This window comes from Mytilus galloprovincialis, chromosome 6, assembly GCF_965363235.1.
Source record: "Mytilus galloprovincialis chromosome 6, xbMytGall1.hap1.1, whole genome shotgun sequence".
Classification (NCBI taxonomy): Eukaryota; Metazoa; Mollusca; class Bivalvia; order Mytilida; family Mytilidae; genus Mytilus; species Mytilus galloprovincialis.
In genome coordinates this window covers 48100602-48121805 of record NC_134843.1, presented here as the reverse complement: position 1 = coordinate 48121805, position 21204 = coordinate 48100602, and the positions used below count along the sequence as shown (strand labels likewise).

Below are 21204 nucleotides of genomic sequence, written 5' to 3'. Positions count from 1 at the left end.
ACTTTGAATTTTAGCCCAAAACTAGTCCTTTACAGGACCTTCTCTTTTACAAAGTTTAATATGAAATTAAAACTTATGAATCTATTAAGTTTTGAAAATCAGAGTAACTGATTATATCTACTGTGCTTTTTCAATAGGATTCATACACTTAACAGGAAATAAAAGTTGTTAAATGGACTTCCAACTAAATTTTAAAATCTTTCACCCAAAACAATTTCTCATAATAGACAGGAAAATGTTTAAAATCTATAACTTGGATTTCTGACCAAGATGTTGATATATAAATAAATATACTTATTTATTCTAAATTACACACACAAAAAAAAAAACACTTTTTGCTGCATTCATAAAGGAAATATTTTGTGAAATTGTTGTATAAAAATCATAAATTAATTAAAGGGAAAAACAAGTCTTCAATAGAAAAAAAATTCATGTTACTCTCAAGTTTAACATGTATAACTAAACTTAAATATTTAAAATTATAATTTCAATTACATATACTATAAATTTAAAGAGAGCAAATAAATCTATATATGTAAACAAATATGTATAAAAGTTTGAACAACTTACATCCTCTTTTCCATCAAGTAAATTACGATACTGTTGTCTACATCCAACCATATTGGGTATTATTGACAAACTCCTAGGTTTCAATTAGTTATGAGGAAATCATTGGCCAATGCACTATATTTATGATAGTATTTCACATGAGAATACTCCACATCAGAAATGGCAACATCAAGTATTCAGTATTGCATAATTATGAACATGTATAATTAAAAGGTTGTACAAAAAAAAACATATAAATTATTTCTTCATAGATAGACAAGTTTTAAAGTTAAGACATGATGTGGCTGTAGGGGATACATAAAACTTGTCAGATAAAAGTGGAAAGATTGGCTATGTAAGAGTAAGCACGAAAAGCCAGTAACCAAATTAATTTTTATTGCTACGAACTTGGTGTAGGTGAAAGGAGAAGCCATCTGTCATTTCAATTTTCTTTAACTCCATTCACTTAATTAATTTACTATACTTTACCCAATGTTCAGTTTAACACCATGTAGCAATAGTTGGTAATTAAAAACCAATTCCTTTATTTTTAATCAAGTCTTAAGAAAGGCGAAGATAGACTTTCTTATTTGGAAGCCAGACTATTTTTAGCTCACCTGGCCCAAAGGACCAAGTGAGCTTTTCCCATCACTTTGCGTCCGTCGTCCGTCGTCGTCCGTCGTCGTTGTTAACTTTTACAAAAATCTTCTCCTCTGAAACTACTCGGACAAATTAAACCAAACTTTGCCACAATCATCATTGGGGTATCTAGTTTAAAAAATGTGTCCGGTGACCCGGCCAACCAACCAAGATGGCCGCCATGGCTAAAAATAGAACATACGGGTAAAATGCAGTTTTTGGCTTACAACTCAAAAACCAAAGCATTTAGAGCAAATCTGACATGGGGTAAAACTGTTTATCAGGTCAAGATCTATCTGCCCTGAAATTTTCAGATGAATCGGAATTTCCATTGTTGGGTTGCTGCCCCTGAATTGGTAATTTAAAGGAAATTTTGCTGTTTTTGGTTATTATCTTGAATATTAATATAGATAGAGATAAACTGTAAACAGCAATTATGTTCAGCAAAGTAAGATTTACAAATAAGTCAACATGACCGAAATTAATCCAAACTTGGCCACAATCATCTTTGGGGTATTTAGTTTAAAAAATGTGTCCGGTGACCCGGCCATCAAATCAAGATGGCCGCCACGGCTAAAAATGGAACATAGGGGTAAAATGCAGTTTTTGGCTTATGACTCAAAAACCAAAGCATTTAGCGCAAATCTGACTGAGTAAAATTGTTCATCAGGTAAAGATCTATCTGCCCTGAAATTTTCAGTTGAATCGGACAATCCGTTGTTGGGTTGATGCCCCTGAATTGGTAATTGTAAGGAAATTTTGCTGTTTTTGGTTATTATCTTGAATGTTATTATAGATAGAGATAAACTGTAAACAGCAATAATGTTCAGCAAAGTAAGATTTACAAATAAGTCAATGTGACCGAAATGGTCAGTTGACCCATTTAGGAGTTATTGCCCTTTACTGTCAATTTTTAACCATTTTTCGTAAATCTTGGTTATCATTTACAAAAATCTTCTCCTCTGAAACTACTGGGACAAATTAATCCAAACTTGGCCACAATCATCTTTGGGGTATCTAGTTTAAAAAATGTGTCCGGTGACCTGGCTATCAAATCAAGATGGCCACCACAGCTAAAAATAGAACATAGGGGTAAAATGCAGTTGTTGGCTTATAACTCAAAAACCAAAGCATTTAGAGCAAATCTAACACGCGGTAAAATTGTTTATCAGGTCAAGATCTATCTACCCTGAAATTTTCAGATGAATCAGACAACCTGTTGTTGGGTTGCTGCCCCTGAATCGGTAATTTTAAGGAAATTTTGCTTATTTTGGTTATTATCTTGAATATTATTATAGATAGAGATAAACTGTAAACAGCAATAATGTTCAGCAAAGTAAGATTTACAAATAAGTCAAAATGACCGAAATGGTCAATTGACCCCCTAAGGAGTTATTGTCCTTTATAGTCAATTTTTAACAATTTTCATAAAATTCATAAATTTTTATTAACATTTTCCACTGAAACTACTGGGCCAAGTTCATTATAGATAGAGATAATTGTAAGCCGCAAGACTGTTCAGTAAAGTAAGATGTACAAACACATCACCATCACCAAAACACAATTTTGTCATGAATCCATCTGCTTCCTTTGTTTAATATTCACATAGACCAAGGTGAGCGACACAGGCTCTTTAGAGCCTCTAGTTTTTATTATTTTTACTTTTTATTTTTGTTTTTTTATTCTTCATTCATGCATTAACATTAGGTTGATTTCTATCTGACGCAGCCCATATTATGAAATATGAGTGTGAGTATTAAGCTCATGCAAGAACCACTTATAGAATTTACCATGGTATATTTCCATTTATCCAATTTTTTTTGTCCTTTTAAGCTCACCTGGCCCAAAGGGCCAAGTGAGCTTTTGTCATCACTTTGCGTCCGGCGCCTGTCGTCTGGCGTCGTCGTTAGCTTTTACAAAAATCTTCTCCTCTGAAACTACTGGGCCAAATTAATCCAAACTTGGCCACAATCATCATTGGGGTATCTAGTTTAAAAAATGTGTGGCGTGACCCAGTCAACAACCAATATGGCGGCCATGGCTAAAAATAGAACATAGGGGTGAAATGTAGATTTTGGCTTATATCTCTGAAACCAAAGCATTTACAGCAAATCTGACAGAGGGTAAAATTGTCTATTAGGTAAAGATCTATCTGCTCTGAAATTTTCAGACAAATCAGACAACCTGTTGTTGGGTTGCTGCCACCAAATTAGTAATTTTAAGAAAAATTTTGCAGTTTTTGGTTATTATCTTGAATATTATTATGGATGGAGATACCCTGTAAACAGCAATAATGTTCAGCAAAGTAAGATCTACAAATAAGTCAACATGACAAAAATTGTCAGTTGACCCCTTTAGGAGTTATTGCCCTTTATAGTCAATTTTTAACCATTTTTCAAAAAATTTAGTATTCTTATAAAAAAATCTTCTCCTCTGAAACTACTGGGCCAAATTTAACCAAACTTGGCCACAATCATCATTGGGGTATCAAGTTTAAAAAGTGTGTGGCTTGACCTGGCTAACCAACCAAGATGGCCGCCATGGCTAAAAATAGTACATAGGGGTGACTTGTAGATTTTGGCTTATATCTCTGAAACCAAAGCATTTAGAGCAAATCTGACAAGGGATTACATTGTTTATCAGATCGAGATCTATCTGCCCTGAAATTTTCAGACAAATAAGACAACCCCTTGTTGGTTTTCAGGTTTCTGCCCCCAAATTAGTAATTTTAAATAAAATTTTGCAGTTTTTGGTTATTATCTTGAATATTATTATAGATAAAGATAAACTGTAAACTGCAAAAATGTTCAGCAAAGAAAGATCCACAATTAAGTCAAACATGACCAAAATTTTCAAATGACCTCTTTAGGAGTTATTGCCCTTTATAGTCAATTTTTAACAATTTTCATAAATTTTTGTAATGTAGAAAATTATTTTCCATTGTAATTACTGGGCCAAGTTCATTATAGATAGAGACAATTGTAGCAACAAGAATGTTCAGTAAAGTAAGATCTACAAACACATCACCATCACCAAAACACAATTTGTCATGAATTTATTTGTCCATTGTTTAATATGCACATAGACCAAGGTGAGCGACACAGGCTCTTGAGAGCCTCTAGTTTTTTAAAGTGAAAAATTATTTGAAAATGCACCATTCTCTATGGATGAATCAAAGTCCTAAAACTTTTATTTAACTGATGTTAAAATTTCATTGTGATTTAGAATTTTTTATTTAGTATCTTAATCTTAAATGCAAAATTGGATAGTTTTATTACCGGTACATGTATTAAATAAATATATATAGCTGATATTAAACATGTCATTATATTTTGTAATTGGTCTTTTTAAGGTTGTGCTTTTTGACATTTTTTTTCTGTGACAATAAGAGCAATCAAATATGACATTAATAATGATGTGTTACATTTAACAATTATATCCAAGAGCTATATATGCCATCTCAACTATCTTTATATTTTGATTAAATATATTTGAAATGGCAGCCATCAGGCAAAATGACTGATTGACAATGTATGTATATGCCATAATAATAGTAATAGGAGACTAATTAAAAATTTGGGACAAATTAATTGATCAGAATTGGGACATATAATAACTATTGGCTATGAAAATGATTTTTGTTTGCCAGTTTTTAAAAATGTGGTTATCATAGTTGCTTCTAAAGAATAAACTGTTGACATACAGATACGCCTCACTAGTCTGCATAAAATTCAGAAAAAGACAATCTGATGGACAGCAACATTTCTAATTAATTCAAAGTAGCTGGATCAATTAATGGGTAGGGCCTCTAAATGGTTGACATACTGAGATGTCACGTAACAGACAATAATGTAACTTTATAGAAAATATTGTCTACTGTAGCAGAAAACTTAAAACATTGAAATTTGTTTATTAATTGAAAGACCCTGGAACATGGCTTAGGTGGCAGGGCCTCAAAATTGTTGTCAAACTGATATGTTTTGATAGTAAGGCCAAATAAAAATATATGTGTGGTTCCAGTAACCCTACCGTCCCTACTTTTTCGGCTTAAAATAGCCTACCCTAAAGATTTTATTGTCATTTTTCATTAAGCACTGTTAAAGTCAGAATGTTGCTCCCATAGACTCAATGTAAAAAAAAGATATAAAATAAAAAAAAAATCCCTACCTACCTACCCTAACTTTTTTTCAGATGTAACTGGAACCACACATACTTTTTTATTTGGCCTAATGCAACCTCAAACAAAACACAATGATCTATCACAAGTAGTTCCTATCAAACTAACTAAAAGCAGAAAACTTAACAGTTGTTCATGCAGTCCTTGGAGACATTGCTGGAAAAGCAATATACACGGGCAAGAAGTTACTGTCTACAAAGTAGTACTGTCAGTTTTGAGTTGTTCTCTTACTCTTTTCTGCATACTTAGATAAAGGTGTCAAAACATAATCTATTCTGCCAACTTTATACATAGGTCTCAACACTTAATTTATCTGCCAATTTTTGTAATGGCCCTAAAACTTGTTCTATTCTGGCAACTTGTATAAAGGTCCCAAATCTTTAAACTACTCTGCCAACATATATGAAATTGTTGTCTGTGAACCTGGATTCTTTCCAACAGAGAATTGCAATTCTTAGCAAACTCTGTCGATATAACAATTAATTAGACTCCCCAATGTAGTCTCAGTTTCTATTTTTTAGAAATAATAATTATAATGATACTCACGAAGGTCTATGGGCATTTTCAAAAACATTGTAGAATAGAAAAAAAATTGTAACAAAAGTCTCTTTTTTTTGTTTCAGTTTCTCCCCATAATTTTTAGCTTTTGTCAAAACCACAAAAAAGAGTGGAAAAATATAGTTGTTTAATGGTAAAAAAGAATGTCTAATTTAAGTTTCAGAATAATTTTACTTTGTTGTAAAAATTGTCTAACTGATCATTTCTGTTATTTTTTAAAATGCCCATCTATCTTTAAGGGTTTTCAAGATATTAGACAAAATTGTAAAAATATTATAAAAATTACCATTATTGAGTAAAAAGTCTGATAAGTAGTCAAATAACAATATTACTTTTAAACAGGTATGCAAAAGGGATTGTTTTTTCAATGAAATGATAAGGAAAATAGTGGTGTTGACATATTTCTATCAGCATATTAAACTAGACTAGGCAGTTTAAAAAATAAAAGAAATGATCAGTTAGACATTTTTTACAACGAAGTAAAATTATGCTGAAACTTAAATTAGACATTCATCATTTTTACTATATTACCACTAGAAACTTCCATGTGGTTTTGACAAAATAGCAGCTAACCACATTGTTTTATTGAATAACTTTCACTTTTAACTATACTATATTCTTATTTTACTTTCACTTTCATTTTCTATTTATATCTATAACGTCGTCATAACAACCTCTATTGTTCAGCGAACCACACAACCGCAAAATTTGTACTTCACTGTTTGATTTCATGTGTAAAATTGTCCTGAAGACGCCACCCTTGTTGGCGAAACATGTTGACCAGAATAAACTCATACCATGGGGCAATTGATGGGTGTTGTTGTCTTTATTGTTTTATTTTACTTATATAGTGAAAGACAACTGTGAATACCTTTTGGTATCCACCCACTATTACCCAACCGCACGATAACCACTTCAGGTGTTGATTCACCTTGTTCAAATTCAAGTTTGTAAATGAATGAAAGTTACCCCAGAATTTTGATTTATTGACCTAAAAAGAGTAAACTTTGAGAAAATGAGAGGTATAAATGGACCAAAAGGGAACTAAAACTAGAGGCTCTAAAAGCCTGTGTTGCTCACCTGTATTAACTGATGCTTTGGAAATCATGTAAAATAAGGTTAAAATCATAATTTATAGTAAAAGATCTCATAAGATACTATAATAATATCTAAGAATCTAAGATAATGGTAAAAAACTGCAAAATTTCCATAAAATTACTAACTCAGGGGCAGCAACTCAACAAGTGGTTGTCTGATTTGTCTGAAAATTTCAGGGCAGATATATCTAAATCTGATGCCACCAGTCAGATTTGCTCTAAATGCTTCAGTTTTAGAGATATTAACCAAAAACTTTTAGCCATGTCTGCCATCTTGGTTCGCGGGCATGATCATCAGACACATTTTTTAAAACTAGATACTCTTATGATGATTGTGGACAAGTTTGGGTACATTTTGTCTTAGTACTTTAAGAGGAGAAATTTTTGTAAAAGATTACAAAAATTTACGAAAAATTGGTCAAAATTGACTATAAAGGGCAATAACTCCTTAAGGGGTCAACTGACCATTTCAGTCATATTAACTTATTTGTAGATCTTACTTTGCTGAACATTATTGCTGATTACATTTTATCTCTTTCTATAATAATATTCAAGATAATAACCAAAATCTGCAAAATTTCCTTCAAATTACTTATTTCAGGGGCAGCAACCCAACAACCCGTTGTCCGACTCATTTGAAAGTTTCAGGGCAGATAGATTTTCATTAGATGAACAATTTTACTCCATGTCAGATTTGCTCTAAATGCTTTTGTTTCAGAGATATAAGACAAAATCTACATTTCACCCCTATGTTCTATTTTTAGCCATGGCGGCCATCTTGGTTGGTTGGCTGGGTCATGCCACACTTTTTTTAAACAAGATACCCCAAAGATGATTGTGGCCAAGTTTGGATTAATTTGGCTTAGTAGTTTCAGAGGAGAAGATTTTTGTAATAGATTACTAAGATTTACGAAAAATGGTTAAAAATTGACTATAAAGGGCAATAACTCCTAAGGGGTCAACTGACCATTTCGGTCATGTTGACTTATTTGTAGATCTTCCTTTGCTGAACATTATTGCTGTTTACAGTTTATCTCTATCTGTAATAATATTCAAGATAATAACCAAAAACAGCAAAGTTTCCTTAAAATTACCAATTCAGGGGCAGCAACCCAACAACTGGTTGTCCGATTCAACTGAAAATTTCAGGGCAGATAGATCTTGACCTAAAAACAATTTTACCCCGCATCAAATTTGCTCTAAATGCTTTGGTTTTTGAGTTATAAGCCAAAAACTGCATTTTACCCCTATGTTCTATTTTTAGCCATGGCAGCCATCTTGATTGGCTGGCAGGGTCAACGGACACATTTTTTAAACAACATACCCCAATAATGATTGTGGTAAAGGTTGGTTAAATCTGCCTTCTGTAGTTTCAGGAGAAGATTTTTGTAAAAGATTACAAAAATTTACGAAAAATTGTTAAAAATTGACTATAAAGGGCAATAACTCTGTAATTGACCATTTTGATTATGTTTGACTTGTTTGTAGATCTTACTTTGCTGATCATAATTGCTGTTCACAGTTTACCTCTATCTATAATAATATTCAAGATAATAAACAAAAACGGCAAAATTTCCTTAAAATTACCAATTTAGGGACAGCAACCCAACAACGAGTTCTCCGATTCATCTGAAAATTTCAGAGCAGAAAGATCTTGACCTGATTAACAATTTTACCCCTTTGGGCCAGGCAAGCTAAAAAAAATGGAAAAATTTGTCAATAATGGGCAATAACTCCTATAAGAATTTGTATAACAGTGTTGATGTATAAGGACAATTGGTATTGTTCATTATTCTAAACATTTTTGCTCCTTTCATATAATAGGCCAAATAATAATAGACAAAAACTTGAATTTTATCCCTACTATCTATTTTTAGCCATGTTGGCCATGTTTGTTGGAAGGCGGGGTTATTAGACACCATTTTTTAAACAAGATACCCCAATGATGATTGTGGCTACGTCTGGTTTTATTTGTCTCAATAGTTTCAGAGGAGAAAATTTTGTATTTAAGATTACAAAAATTTACCAAAATTGTTTAAAATTGACTATAAAGGGCAATAACTCCTTCAGGGGTCAATTGATCACTTTGACTATGCGGTCTTAATTGTTGACCATTCTTTATTGAACATTATTGCTGTTTACAGTTTATCTCTATCTTTAAATATATTCAAAAACTGTAAAAATTTCCTTAAAATTACTAGTTAAGGGGCAGCAACCCAACTACAGGTCAGGGATGGGGTCAAAATAATTTAATAGATTGAAATGTAATCGATTAAATTACAATTACTTTGCTTATAAAATGTAATCGATTACATTACAATTACACCTTATTTTAAATATAATTGATTACATTATATTATTTTTCTTTAAAGTAATCATGATTACTTGTGATTACTTATGATTACTTGTATATTGCAAAATAAAAGAATTTCTAATCACTTTTTACATTCACGAAAAAGCTAATTTTGGTGATTTTTTTTGAAGCCATAATTTATTAATCTTATTTAAAAGAATTTAGACTTGTAAGTACAGTGTAACATGTGTAATTTGATAACATAGCTATAGACAAGTGTCCTTTCTCTATGTAAAAGATATAACTTTGCTTTTTTACAAATTTTAACCAACTGCCCAATTCAACAAAAACCTGTACAAATAATGAAAAATCAATTAAGTATAGTTTTATTGTCTGTGGGGACATAATTGACGACATCCATAAATGTTTTTACAGGTGTTAATCACTACTTCCATTTTTTTAACAAACAATAGGTGAGCTTGGGTAATAAAATTTTATTGTCTTAATTGCAATATCAATAAAGTTATAAGTGATTAATTGTTATAATTTGTTTGAAAATTTTGAATACATATGTCATAATATTTATGGAAAACAAAATTTATTAAAATAATCAACTAGAGGCTCTAAAGAGCCTGTGTCGCTCACCTTGGTCTATGTGAATATTAAACAAAGGAAGAAGATGGATTCATGACAAAATTGTGTTTTGGTGATGGTGATGTGTTTGTACATCTTACTTTACTGAACATTCTTGCTGATTACAATTATCTCTATCTATAATGAACTTGGCCCAGTAGTTTCAGTGGAAAATGTTAGTTAAAATGGCCTTCTTTTACTTTAAGGGTCCCAACCCTCATAAAGCTGTACTAAACTACACATAACCCTTAACCTAACCCTAACCCATACTTAACCCTAACACTAACCCAAACCTTAAAACCTAATCCTAACATAGAACATTCCCTAGCCTAACTATAAAAATAAATGAACCCTATTCTAAAGTATATAGGGACCTTTAAAGTAAAAGAAGGCCGTTAAATTTAAAAATTTTATGAAAATTGTTAAAAATTGACTATAAAGGACAATAACTCCTTAGGGGTCAATTGACCATTTCCGTCATGTTGACTTATTTGTAAATCTTACTTTGCTTAACATTATTGATGTTTACAGTTTATCTCTATCTATAATAATATTCAAGATAATAACCAAAAACAGCAAAATTTCCTTAAAATTGCCAATTCAGGGGCAGCAACCCGTCAATGGGTTGTCAGATTCATCTGAAAATTTCAGGGCAGATAGATCTTGACCTGATAAACAATTTTACCCCAGTCAGATTTGCTCTAAAGGCTGCGGTTTCAGAGTTATAAGCCAAAATCTACATTTCACTCCTGTGTTCTATTTTTAGCCATAGTGGCCATCTTGGTTGGTTGGCCGGGTCATCGGACACAATTTTTAAACTAGATACCCCAATGATTATTGTGGCCAAGTTTGGTTTAATTTGGCTCAGTAGTTTCAGAGGAGAAGATTTTTGTAAAAGATAACTAAGATTTACGAAAAATGGTTAAAAATTGACTATAAAGGACAATAACTCCTAAAGGGATCAACAGACCATTTTGGTCTTGTTGACTTATTTGTAGATCTTACTTTGCTGAACATTTTTGCTGTTTACAGTTTATCTCTATCTATAATAATATCAAGATAATAACCAAAAACAGCAAAATTTCCTTAAAATTACCAATTCAGGGGCAGCAACCTATCAACGGGTTGTCCAATTCATCTCAAAATTTCAGGGCAGATAGATCTTGACCTGATAAACAATTTTACTTGGTCAGATTTGCGCTAAATGCTTTGGTTTTTGAGTGATAAGCCAAAAACTGCATTTTACCCCTATGTTCTATTTTTAGCCATGGCGGCCATTTTGGTTGGTTGGCCGGGTCACTAGACACAATTTTTAAACTAAATACCCCAATGATGATTGTGACCAAGTTTGGTTTAATTTGGCCAAGTAGTTTCAGAGGAGAAGATTTTTGTAAAAGATGACCAAGATTTACGAAAAATGGTTAAAAATTGACTATAAAGGGCAATAACTCCTAAAGGGGTCAACAGACCATTTTGATCCTGTTGACTTATTTGTAGATCTTACTTTACTGAACATTTTTGCTGATTCCAGTTTATCTCTATCTATGATAATATTCAAGATAATAACCAAAAACAGCAAAATTTCCTTAAAATTACCAATTCAGGGGCAGCAACCTATCAACAGGTTGTCCGATTTATCTCAAAATTTGAAGCCAGATAGATCTTGACCTGATAAACAATTTTACACCTGTCAGATTTGCTCTAAATGCTTTGGTTTTTGAGTTATAAGCCAAATACTGCATTTTACCCCTATGTTCTATTTTTAGCCATGGCGGCCATCTTGGTTGGTTGGCCGGGTCACCGGACACAATTTTTAAACTAGATACCCTAATAATGATTTTGGCCATGTTTGGTAAAATTTGCTAAAAATGAAATATGATTTTAAATTCCATTTTGAATTAAAAGGGCTCACACAGTTATGTATGTCGACCCTCAAAGTCAAATTGGAACTAAATGTTTTCTGCTTTTGGATTTCATTGTAGTTTTATAAAAATATTGGGCATACTTATATGAAATTGGAGTTAATATCAGAAGTGTTCAATCAATGAACAAAAATGCTTTCAAGACATACTCTTATATCATAAGAGCTCAATCTCACAAACACTGGAAAGAAAATTCCTTTAGTAAACTGTTAACAAAATAAAACACTTTGTTATACAAAACTAGTTATATAGATGATGCTATTTATCAAATTAAACAAAGTCCCATCATAGTGAATACTAGTTTCATGATTTTTTTTATTCATGCTCTACATTTTCATATTGTCTATCAAAAACTATTTTCCTATATACCAGTATACAAGTTTTGTAATCAGCAAGTAATCATATGAATGTTATATTAAAGTAATATAAAAGTAATCATGATTACACCTGTTTTTGGCAATGTAATCAATTAAATTATGATTACTTGTAATCAGAAATGGCATGATTACTGATAACATAGGATTACACTGCAAAATGTAATCGATTACAGCTGATTACGATTACCCCATGCCTGCTACAGGTTGCCTGATTCGTCATGATAAACATTTGAACCTATTCAGATTTGCTCTAAATGCGTTAGTTTCAAAAATGTAAACCAAAATCTGCATTTCCCCTATGTTCTATCCTTGTTGGATGGTAGGCTAGGTCATCAGACACATTTATTATCCTAGATACTAGATACCCTAATTATGATTGTGGCCAAGTGTGGTTTAATTTGTCTCAATAGTTTTAGAGAAGATATTTGTAAAAGATAACAAAAAATTACCAAAATGTTTTGCTCCATCTAGTATAATAATGAAGATAATAACCAAAAACCGCAAAGTTTTTTTTAAATTAGCAATTCCGTGGAAGCAACCCAACAACGTTAACAGGTTGATTTTGTCTGAAAATTTCAGGGCAGATGAAAAATTTTACGCCATGTCAGATTTCCTCCTAAATTCTCTGGTTTCAGAGATATAAGCCAAAATCCACATTTTACCTCTGTTCTTTTCTATAAACATGGCAGCCATTTTGGTAGGTAGCCGGGGTCATTGGATGCATTTTTAAAACTAGATATCCCAATGACAATTGTGTAGTTTCAAGAGATTTTTATAAAAGACAACAGACAACTCCAAACGCCAAGTGATGAGAAAAGCTCACTTTGCCAGTAAGGCCAGGTGAGCTAAACATGGATTCTAAAAAATCATGACAAGTTATTTCCCTGTGAGCATTGATCGTCTCCAATGATCTTTTTGGGGCATGCCTTTATAGAATTATGTTAATATGGTTCTGGTGTGTACTTCTACTTTATAATATTTTTACATGCTGCACGATTTAAATTTCACACACAGTGTTGTCATCCCATGTGATATGTACAAAGACTGACTTACTGTCAGTAGTGATGGAATCAAGTAGACCCTTATGGTTTTCTGGTTGAATCAAGATGAAAGCTATGTAAATGTATACAGATAGTTATAAACAAAATCCAAAATATAAATGCAGTAGAGGATAACCTGTTTATGCAATGATAACCTTCTATATATGCAATGTCCGATCATATAATAATATAGCACTATAGCAGGCTAATTTGCACAACAATTGTTCTAGAGAAGCTAGGTTCAATTAAATGTGTTTTGATCATGTATTGTACACTACTGACCTCCTAATTATATAAGTTACAAGGCATAGGACCTACCACGGGATAACTTAATTGAGACGTTTTCTTCTTTCCGTAAATAATTATTTGTTTGGAAAGCATCGCAAACAAAAACCGGAAAGTTTTATTATAAGACACGAGACCGCCGCAGGGACTTAATTTCCGTAAACCATTCCAACGCAGAGATCCGATATTAGGACATATTAGCTGGTACATAATATATTGATATACTATATTCCAAGATGTAACGATTTTTTTTTTGTAGACAATGACGAAAAATTAGGAAAAGTTTCATGCAGTTGGTCAACTAAGTCTTGGGGACGTTATCTATGAATCTAGTTATCGATAATATGGACAGATATCATGAGTCTCCTGCCCAGCTCAAGTTCTAATATACATGTACATGCCATTCTACACATAATCATTCATTTTCATATTTCAGCATGCAACCAAGTCACAATATTAACTATTGCGTGGTGTTTCATGTTAAAAAATATTAACCTTAGTATGATATGGATAATACTTCCTCCATGCAAAAGGTCGAGTTTCAATTTTAAATAAATCATCACTGAATCCAGTTTCAGTTCCGTAATTTATTTCACTTTCCTCGTTGATCTTCCCTGTTTTATTGCTTGCTCCTAATTTTGAATTTTCCACACATATTTCTGGTGCAACTTTATTGATGTCACCGGACCAATGAACAGTTTTTTTGGTCTGTTTTGCAGAGTTCATATTCCAGATTCAAGGCTTTAACATTAAGCATATCCGCCATTTTCTTTTACAACTTTCATTATTCCCTTTTTCGCTCGTGGTCACAGAATGATAGCAACGCAACAAACAACATTCACACCTTTAGGGTGAACTTTATAAATCAAATACTTTAAACTAGCGACTAAAAAGTTTAATTTTGATGGTCTGTATTATGTGCTATTTTATATGGTTTTATTCGATTGTCAATAAAAATGTTTAATCTTCTCCCATTTAACTGTATTATACTCCTTGATATTTAATGTCGATTTTTATTTGTTCGGATGTTTTAACACTATCATCCGTTGTCACCAGGAATTTGCAAGTTTTTACATCACAAACTGAGAATCATCCGATATCGTTCCTAAAATATGAAATCTGATGTGGGATGGAGATTTCTGTATAAGCAACACTTCAATATTTCTCTCGTTATTTTTTAGTTATTTTTTTTGGGGGGGGGGGCACTAATACATTCTCTGAACTTTCTCGAAGATTTGCGTTTACTTTACTTACTCTTGATCCTTGCTCAGAAGATATGGATTAAAGGAGATCGTGCCTTGTTGCAAATTTTTGTTAATGACGTTGTATGATGAAATCTCCCAAGAAGTACATTAGAGTGTAGGGGACGGAATGATTCTGGTCTCGTCTATATATAGTATGTAAGACATAGGATTGCTAAATGAAAATTACATTTCTGAAGGTAGAAAACATGGATACTATCCGTTAAAATATACAGTTTGTCCCCTGTTTTTTTTTAATGATAGGTCAACTATATATATTTGCTGTATGGAATGATTGTAAGGTGTGCATGTCTGTCTAGCAGTTTTTGGCTGAGCTTGACTTTTTTTGTGGTTCATTGGTCAGCGTTTAGGTTTGTTAAGGTTCTCAGATGTACTGACAGTAGGCAAAACTTAATTATATTTGTTCATTGTCATGGATTATTGATAATGTCAAGTGTAGCAAAACCTGGACTTTCACTGTTTCGACAATATATCATTTCTCGTTCAATTAATAGTAAATTTGATCAAATTGGGCTGTTTATAGCTTGCACAATGTTCATTGAAGCCCACACGGTGACATATATGATATAGTTACTCACATCTGCATCATTTGGTCTCTTATGGAACAGTGTTTCATTGGCAATATTCCCACACACATACCTTATCAATTTCTGTCGAGCCTGCGATCAACATTTATGTCGCGGCAGCAAGACAACTTGCGATCATAGGGCGTCGTCTACATTTAGTTTCAGTCTGTTATTAATTTGTTTTTAATCAATAACTTTATCAAACCTTTTTTCTTTTTAAATTAAATTTAGACTGAATCATTTTTTAAGACCAAAAGATTGTTTTCAGATCAATATTCAATACACAATGAATGATTAAGATGCATGATCATTTCTTTTTTTATTCTTATTTGTTTGAGCTGCTTAGATGTTGCATTTAAAATATAATTTGAAGTTTTAAAAAGTACATAATTCAGGTGCATCTGTCAAATATGATCTTCATCAACAAAAGACTTTTTACATCGACACTAAAAGTAAACCATCGAGGGACGTTAACCACCTAGGGTCGGTTTTCAGACACGCCTAGTGCACATATGCACCTATGCACGCCTACTTTTGGAGCTCTTGATCACATCAAAGAGAGAACTTCACAATTCAAAATTCATTTTGGTTGCAAATTTATTGACACATTCCTAAATTCCAAGTGTGAATTTAAAAACTTATCCTTTCAAGAGGACTATTATCTACAAAGTTTATCCAAGTTGGATTTTACGATGTGTACACATCCATTTGCGGTCAAATTGCGAAATTACGGTAAACGTTTAATCGTCTTATCGGGCATTTATTAGTTGGAAGAACATTTATTTCAGCACTTCGTATTATTCTGTATAGATCAAAAGACATATATTACCAAAAACATAAAATTATAGATTTAAAAAGAAACATTTCTCTTTATAAGCACACAAAAACAATTCACATCCCATAATTGATTGGGTCACGGGATAGGGGACCCACTTCTCACCACAAATTAGTTCTGAACAGGAGCATTTCTTGAAACTTATGTGGCGTAATCAATTCCATCTAAGATTTGATGGTCAGTTCTTAATCAGTTTAATGATCTTTCATCTTGTTTAATGTGAAGAAAGCCCCGTTATACTTAACACAAGAAAGACAACCCTATATTTCAAGTTGAAAAATAATATGCTGTATACTTGGTCTCGTTCATGATATCGGACAGTTCGGAATGATAAAATAGAGAAACGTATCTTAAAACCTAAAAAAACAATCTAACATTTGTATATTTATGTGTGAAATTCAAGTCCAGAATCTCATCAAGTGGTTGTCTAGCGTCATAGCTGTAGAAATGTTGTTTCTAAATGTTACTTAAAGAATTTGGTAATGGTGACAGATACTCTGTTTTTGAAATAAACTATGATCTTGTCGATTGAGTAGTTCCCAGAAACCAATTAATTTCTTACGTTTTAAAAAAATAGAACACAGATATACTTGCAGGAACTTAGAAAAAAGATTCCAAGTTAATTAGAGATATAAAATAGAAAAATAGATTTAAAAATATGGACAAGATATAATCTTCGCAATCCTTCATGTTTTAAAAGTATAAAGTATTCACATTAGTAACTTTTAAAAATAAATGACCACCTATGACAAAAAGCAGTAACCTCCAAGCCATGAGACTCTGTTTGTAACAACTTTGAGGTAACTCGTATAGACCATGGCTAAAAAAACGCAGATAGATACTTTATATAGATATAGGAAGTTGTGGTATGAGTGCCAATAAGACAACTCTCCATCCAAATAACAATTTATAAAGGTAAACCATTATAGGTCAAGGTACGGCCTTCAACACGGAGCCTTGGCGCACACCGAACAGCAAGCTATAAAGGGCCCCAAAAATAAGTAATGTAAACGGGAAAACCAACGGTCTTTATGACTGGGAAATTGACACAAAAAGTTTGATACATAAAACTCCAAATATAGCTCTCTGATTTCGTTATACTGCATATGCATATTGTAAAATAACATTTGACATGTTTATAGAACCAGAATGAATACATCAAATAAGCAAATAAAATTGAGAACAAGCGCTTCCATTGTCACATCCTAAGATCAGAACACAATTTATATCATATTTAGAAAGTTTCGACATTAACATTTAACCAACTTTTACAATTTTCTACTCAGAAACATGCACTTGGTTTACATATTAATATGTTCTATCTTCAGGAGAATGATAGAAAAAACCATTTTAAAAACTAAATTTTGAACATCTTCAAGTTATGAAAGATTAGACTATACTTAACGCGGGGGCGGGAGATGAGAATGGTATTTTTTTTTATATAGAAGGCTTCAACAAACAAACTAATAAATAATAAAGTTATTAAACTTTATTAAAGTATGGTCAGTTCGTTTTTTTTTTTTCCGTACGTCATATGAATTCGTACTTTTTATGCTTTAAATTAGCTAATCAATGGAAATTTGTGATGCCACCATGCATTCTTAATAAATTAAACCACATTACAAGGATACACCAGACTTTATTTGTTTGAAACACATCACATTGTTCAAGGTTTACTCAACACAAATTAGAAATAGAAAAAAGACATATGTTAACATTAAGACTATGACACAGTTGTAATTCATAAGAAAATGGATTTTTTAAAATCATATTGGCTTATATAATATCATAACACTATTATTACTTTTAACGTTTGTGTCATTCGAACAAAAGCAGTCACACGTGCATCACATGCAAAAAATGAACGCCAAACGTATAGAACTGCGTGTAATGTTCATGCTATAAAGCGTTTTTATATCCCTGTGTAACCAAAGCTCTCACGATAAATCTAACGGCCTGACTCTGCTAACTGTCTTTGGCACATTAAAAGGGGTACCGCTTATGCTATTACTAATGGACTTACAATTGAAAAAATAAGGATAATATTTAGTTAAGTAATTGAAACAAACGGACGTTATTTTGCATCGTATTAACACTACTCTTTACACTAAATGGATTCAGTTACTGCTGCAACGGAAAATGTATTGTTAAGATTTTATGGTATCCACAAAATTTCGAAGAGTTTACGGAAACCACTTAAACAACCATTGGAAAAACATGGTTTGGAGATATGATGCGTTAGTTCACCATGTTGAAAAATTTATTTCTATTGTTCTGATACCTAAATTTTGATGACATGGTTTAGCTATGAGCCACTGTCACCTCAAAGTCTTTGCAGTTGTTTGGTACATTTGTTTGAATAAGTATTGATCAAACTGTAGGCAGATATATTTAATATTCTGAATAATATAATTAAAGTTCATCATAACAAATGGACAAAAATGGCTGTAATTTCACCTCAAAAACTATCATCCGAGTACAGACTAACCTGTCCAGCTGGAAAAGTTTTAAGGCCTGTCATCTACTAGATATATAAAAGTAAAATGCTATTTTTTAAGCCGAAATATTTGCCAACACGTTTTTATAACATCATCCTCGTATATTACAATCTTATAGTAGTACCGTTGTGCAAACCTTTAGACTTATATTAAATAACGACAATGTATTTCTAAAGGTTACTCGGACACACTCAAAGAACGTGTGCTTACATCAAAACATGCTTATGGTGTATCAGTAAGCACCTGTTCAGGTAATATTATTCATGATGAGTTCATGTTAGCTGAATTATAGTATAGGAAGTCTAGAATTGTCATTCTGGATTCACCTTCCGACAGTACGATATCGTTTCCCACCAACCAACCCTTTACTTCAGAAGAAAGTACACAATATGGAGTAAATGATCTGTATTACTGCACATATTTTGTTCTTCAATTTATAGAATACTTTTCTATTGTAGATTATGTAAATATGTGATGGCAGGGATCGATGACAGGAAATTGGACATTAGTGTTTTATTTGTGATATAACAAACTTTCTGTGCTGTCGTGGCGAACAGTATTGAGTCTGTCTTTATAAATTATTTATGTTCGTTTGAAGTATAATTGAATAAGAACATAAATATCCGAATCGACATTACAGATGCGCGCATATGAAACCAACAAAGATATATGCACTAGATACATAAACATAAAAAAAGGAGCAAACGGAAGAAAGGATGAATGATTGCACTGGAAAACTTTAAAAAGATTAATGAAAAAGTCACAAAAAACGTTGGTCAGGTTGTGTTTGTAGAAAAAAAAAGCAAACTTGTCTGATTTGTAATTCAACGCACAGTAGTTTGATAGCCCGGAAGCTAAAGGTGAAAATAGTATAACCAAAAAGATCATCTTAATTTAACATTTGTGTTCCATGAACATATGTAAACCAAGTTTGTTGTATTGAATAAAGTAACAATTACAACCGTGAAATTCTGCACACTTGCTTTGTATTATCCGAAAAAAAACCCAAATAGAATTAGAATATCAAAATACCAGATTTATTAGAATATTACACCACTGGAATAATTAATATCTTGATCATTTATTTTTATTAAAAGAGTTCTTGGTATTAAAAAACATTTTTGAAGAGACGAAGGCGTCTGAAGAACCTTGTATTCATTGAACCTGTAATCGAATCCGAGTAAAAACAACTTCCTGCGGCTGAAATAGTTGTTTTATTTCGAATTCCTTTGCTACCACTAGAATATTTTATATGTTTTCCACTGTGGTAGTGAGATGACATTTTTTGTAATCGTTTTGATTTGACCTTTTTGGCTTACCTTAAGTGTCCATACTGAATGGTCTTCAAGTTTTAACGTTTCCTTTTTAATATCTCTTGTCTTGCCTGTTTCCACAGCATGTCCATTTTGCCCTTTGTTGTTTCTTGCATAAACTGCCTTGTTGTGTTTTTTCGGAATCGGATTATGGTTCAATAAATTGCTCCTGGTAACTTTTGGAGAAACTTTATTGCGTGGTTGATTAAATGTAGAACTCTTATTATCGTTGTCAGTCTTTGGTAGACATAGTTTTGTTGGATTCATAACTTATATGGCGATCGGATTATCCAAAAGCTCGTATTTTGCTTAACTGCACCAAGTCTTTAAAGTTTGAAATGTACTTAAGAAATATGCTTTTAAAAAGATTAAGATCAGTTAAATTTTAGAATCTAATATCACATACTAGACGTATTTGAATCAAACACCGAGTTCAATCTGTCAGTATTTTCAATATTCAGTAGATGCTTCCACTTTGCGAAGGCGATCATTGCCACCCTGAAATATAGATGCCACATTTAATGTCGTGGTTTACTTTAGTCTAGCAACATTGAATATGTATTTACAAAAACTGAAACACAACAAAATATTTCAACATGAAATGAATTTTCAGTGAAATAAATAAATTATATCAACAAATAAACATTTTGTATAAACATTTTATTATATATGTAATAAAATGTTTATGTTTATCTTTATTTCTTGTAGTTATATTAAGTTTAAATTAATTATTGAATACAATTTAAACTCTTGAGCATTCATTTTGACTTAAAAACTAAATGCCGGTGTCAAGTTTTAAACCATACTTAGATTTAAAAACAATATACTTTATCTATTATTTACAACATAAAGTCAATATATAAATTATCCTCGATTTAAATCTGGATTTCAATAAAATATACGAAAGCTAGGTTATGTTATATGAAAATACGAAGATAGTATATGATTTTCAGTGAAACAACTCTCCACTATAGACCAAATGACATAGACGTTGACAACTGTAGGTCACCTTACAGCCTTAAACAATGAGCAAAACCCATACCGCACAGTCCGCGATAAATGGTCCCGAAATGACAAATGTAAAACAGTGTAAATAGCTGTCGTTGATTTAAAGATATACATACAATTTTACAAAGTGTCACCTAACTTCAAAACAAATG

The 21204-nt window shown here is 32.1% G+C and overlaps 1 protein-coding gene across 5 annotated transcripts in view; it reads right to left on the bottom strand.

Moving 5' to 3' along the window:
- LOC143079742 (adenylate cyclase type 2-like) overlaps positions 1–20518 on the bottom strand; it is a 69667-nt gene extending 49149 nt beyond the window's left edge. For 2 of the 5 annotated variants that reach the window (XM_076255293.1, XM_076255296.1), the window contains exon 1: positions 20051–20518. In XM_076255293.1, coding sequence (XP_076111408.1) covers positions 20051–20311 — 261 coding nt within the window. In that variant the 5' untranslated portion in view covers positions 20312–20518. Of the gene's footprint in view, positions 1–570; positions 748–13603; positions 13683–14065; positions 14360–20050 lie in introns of those variants that run through there. The other 3 variants (XM_076255294.1, XM_076255297.1, XM_076255298.1) reach the window with 3 other exon arrangements.
- Positions 20519–21204: the final 686 nt, after the last annotated feature.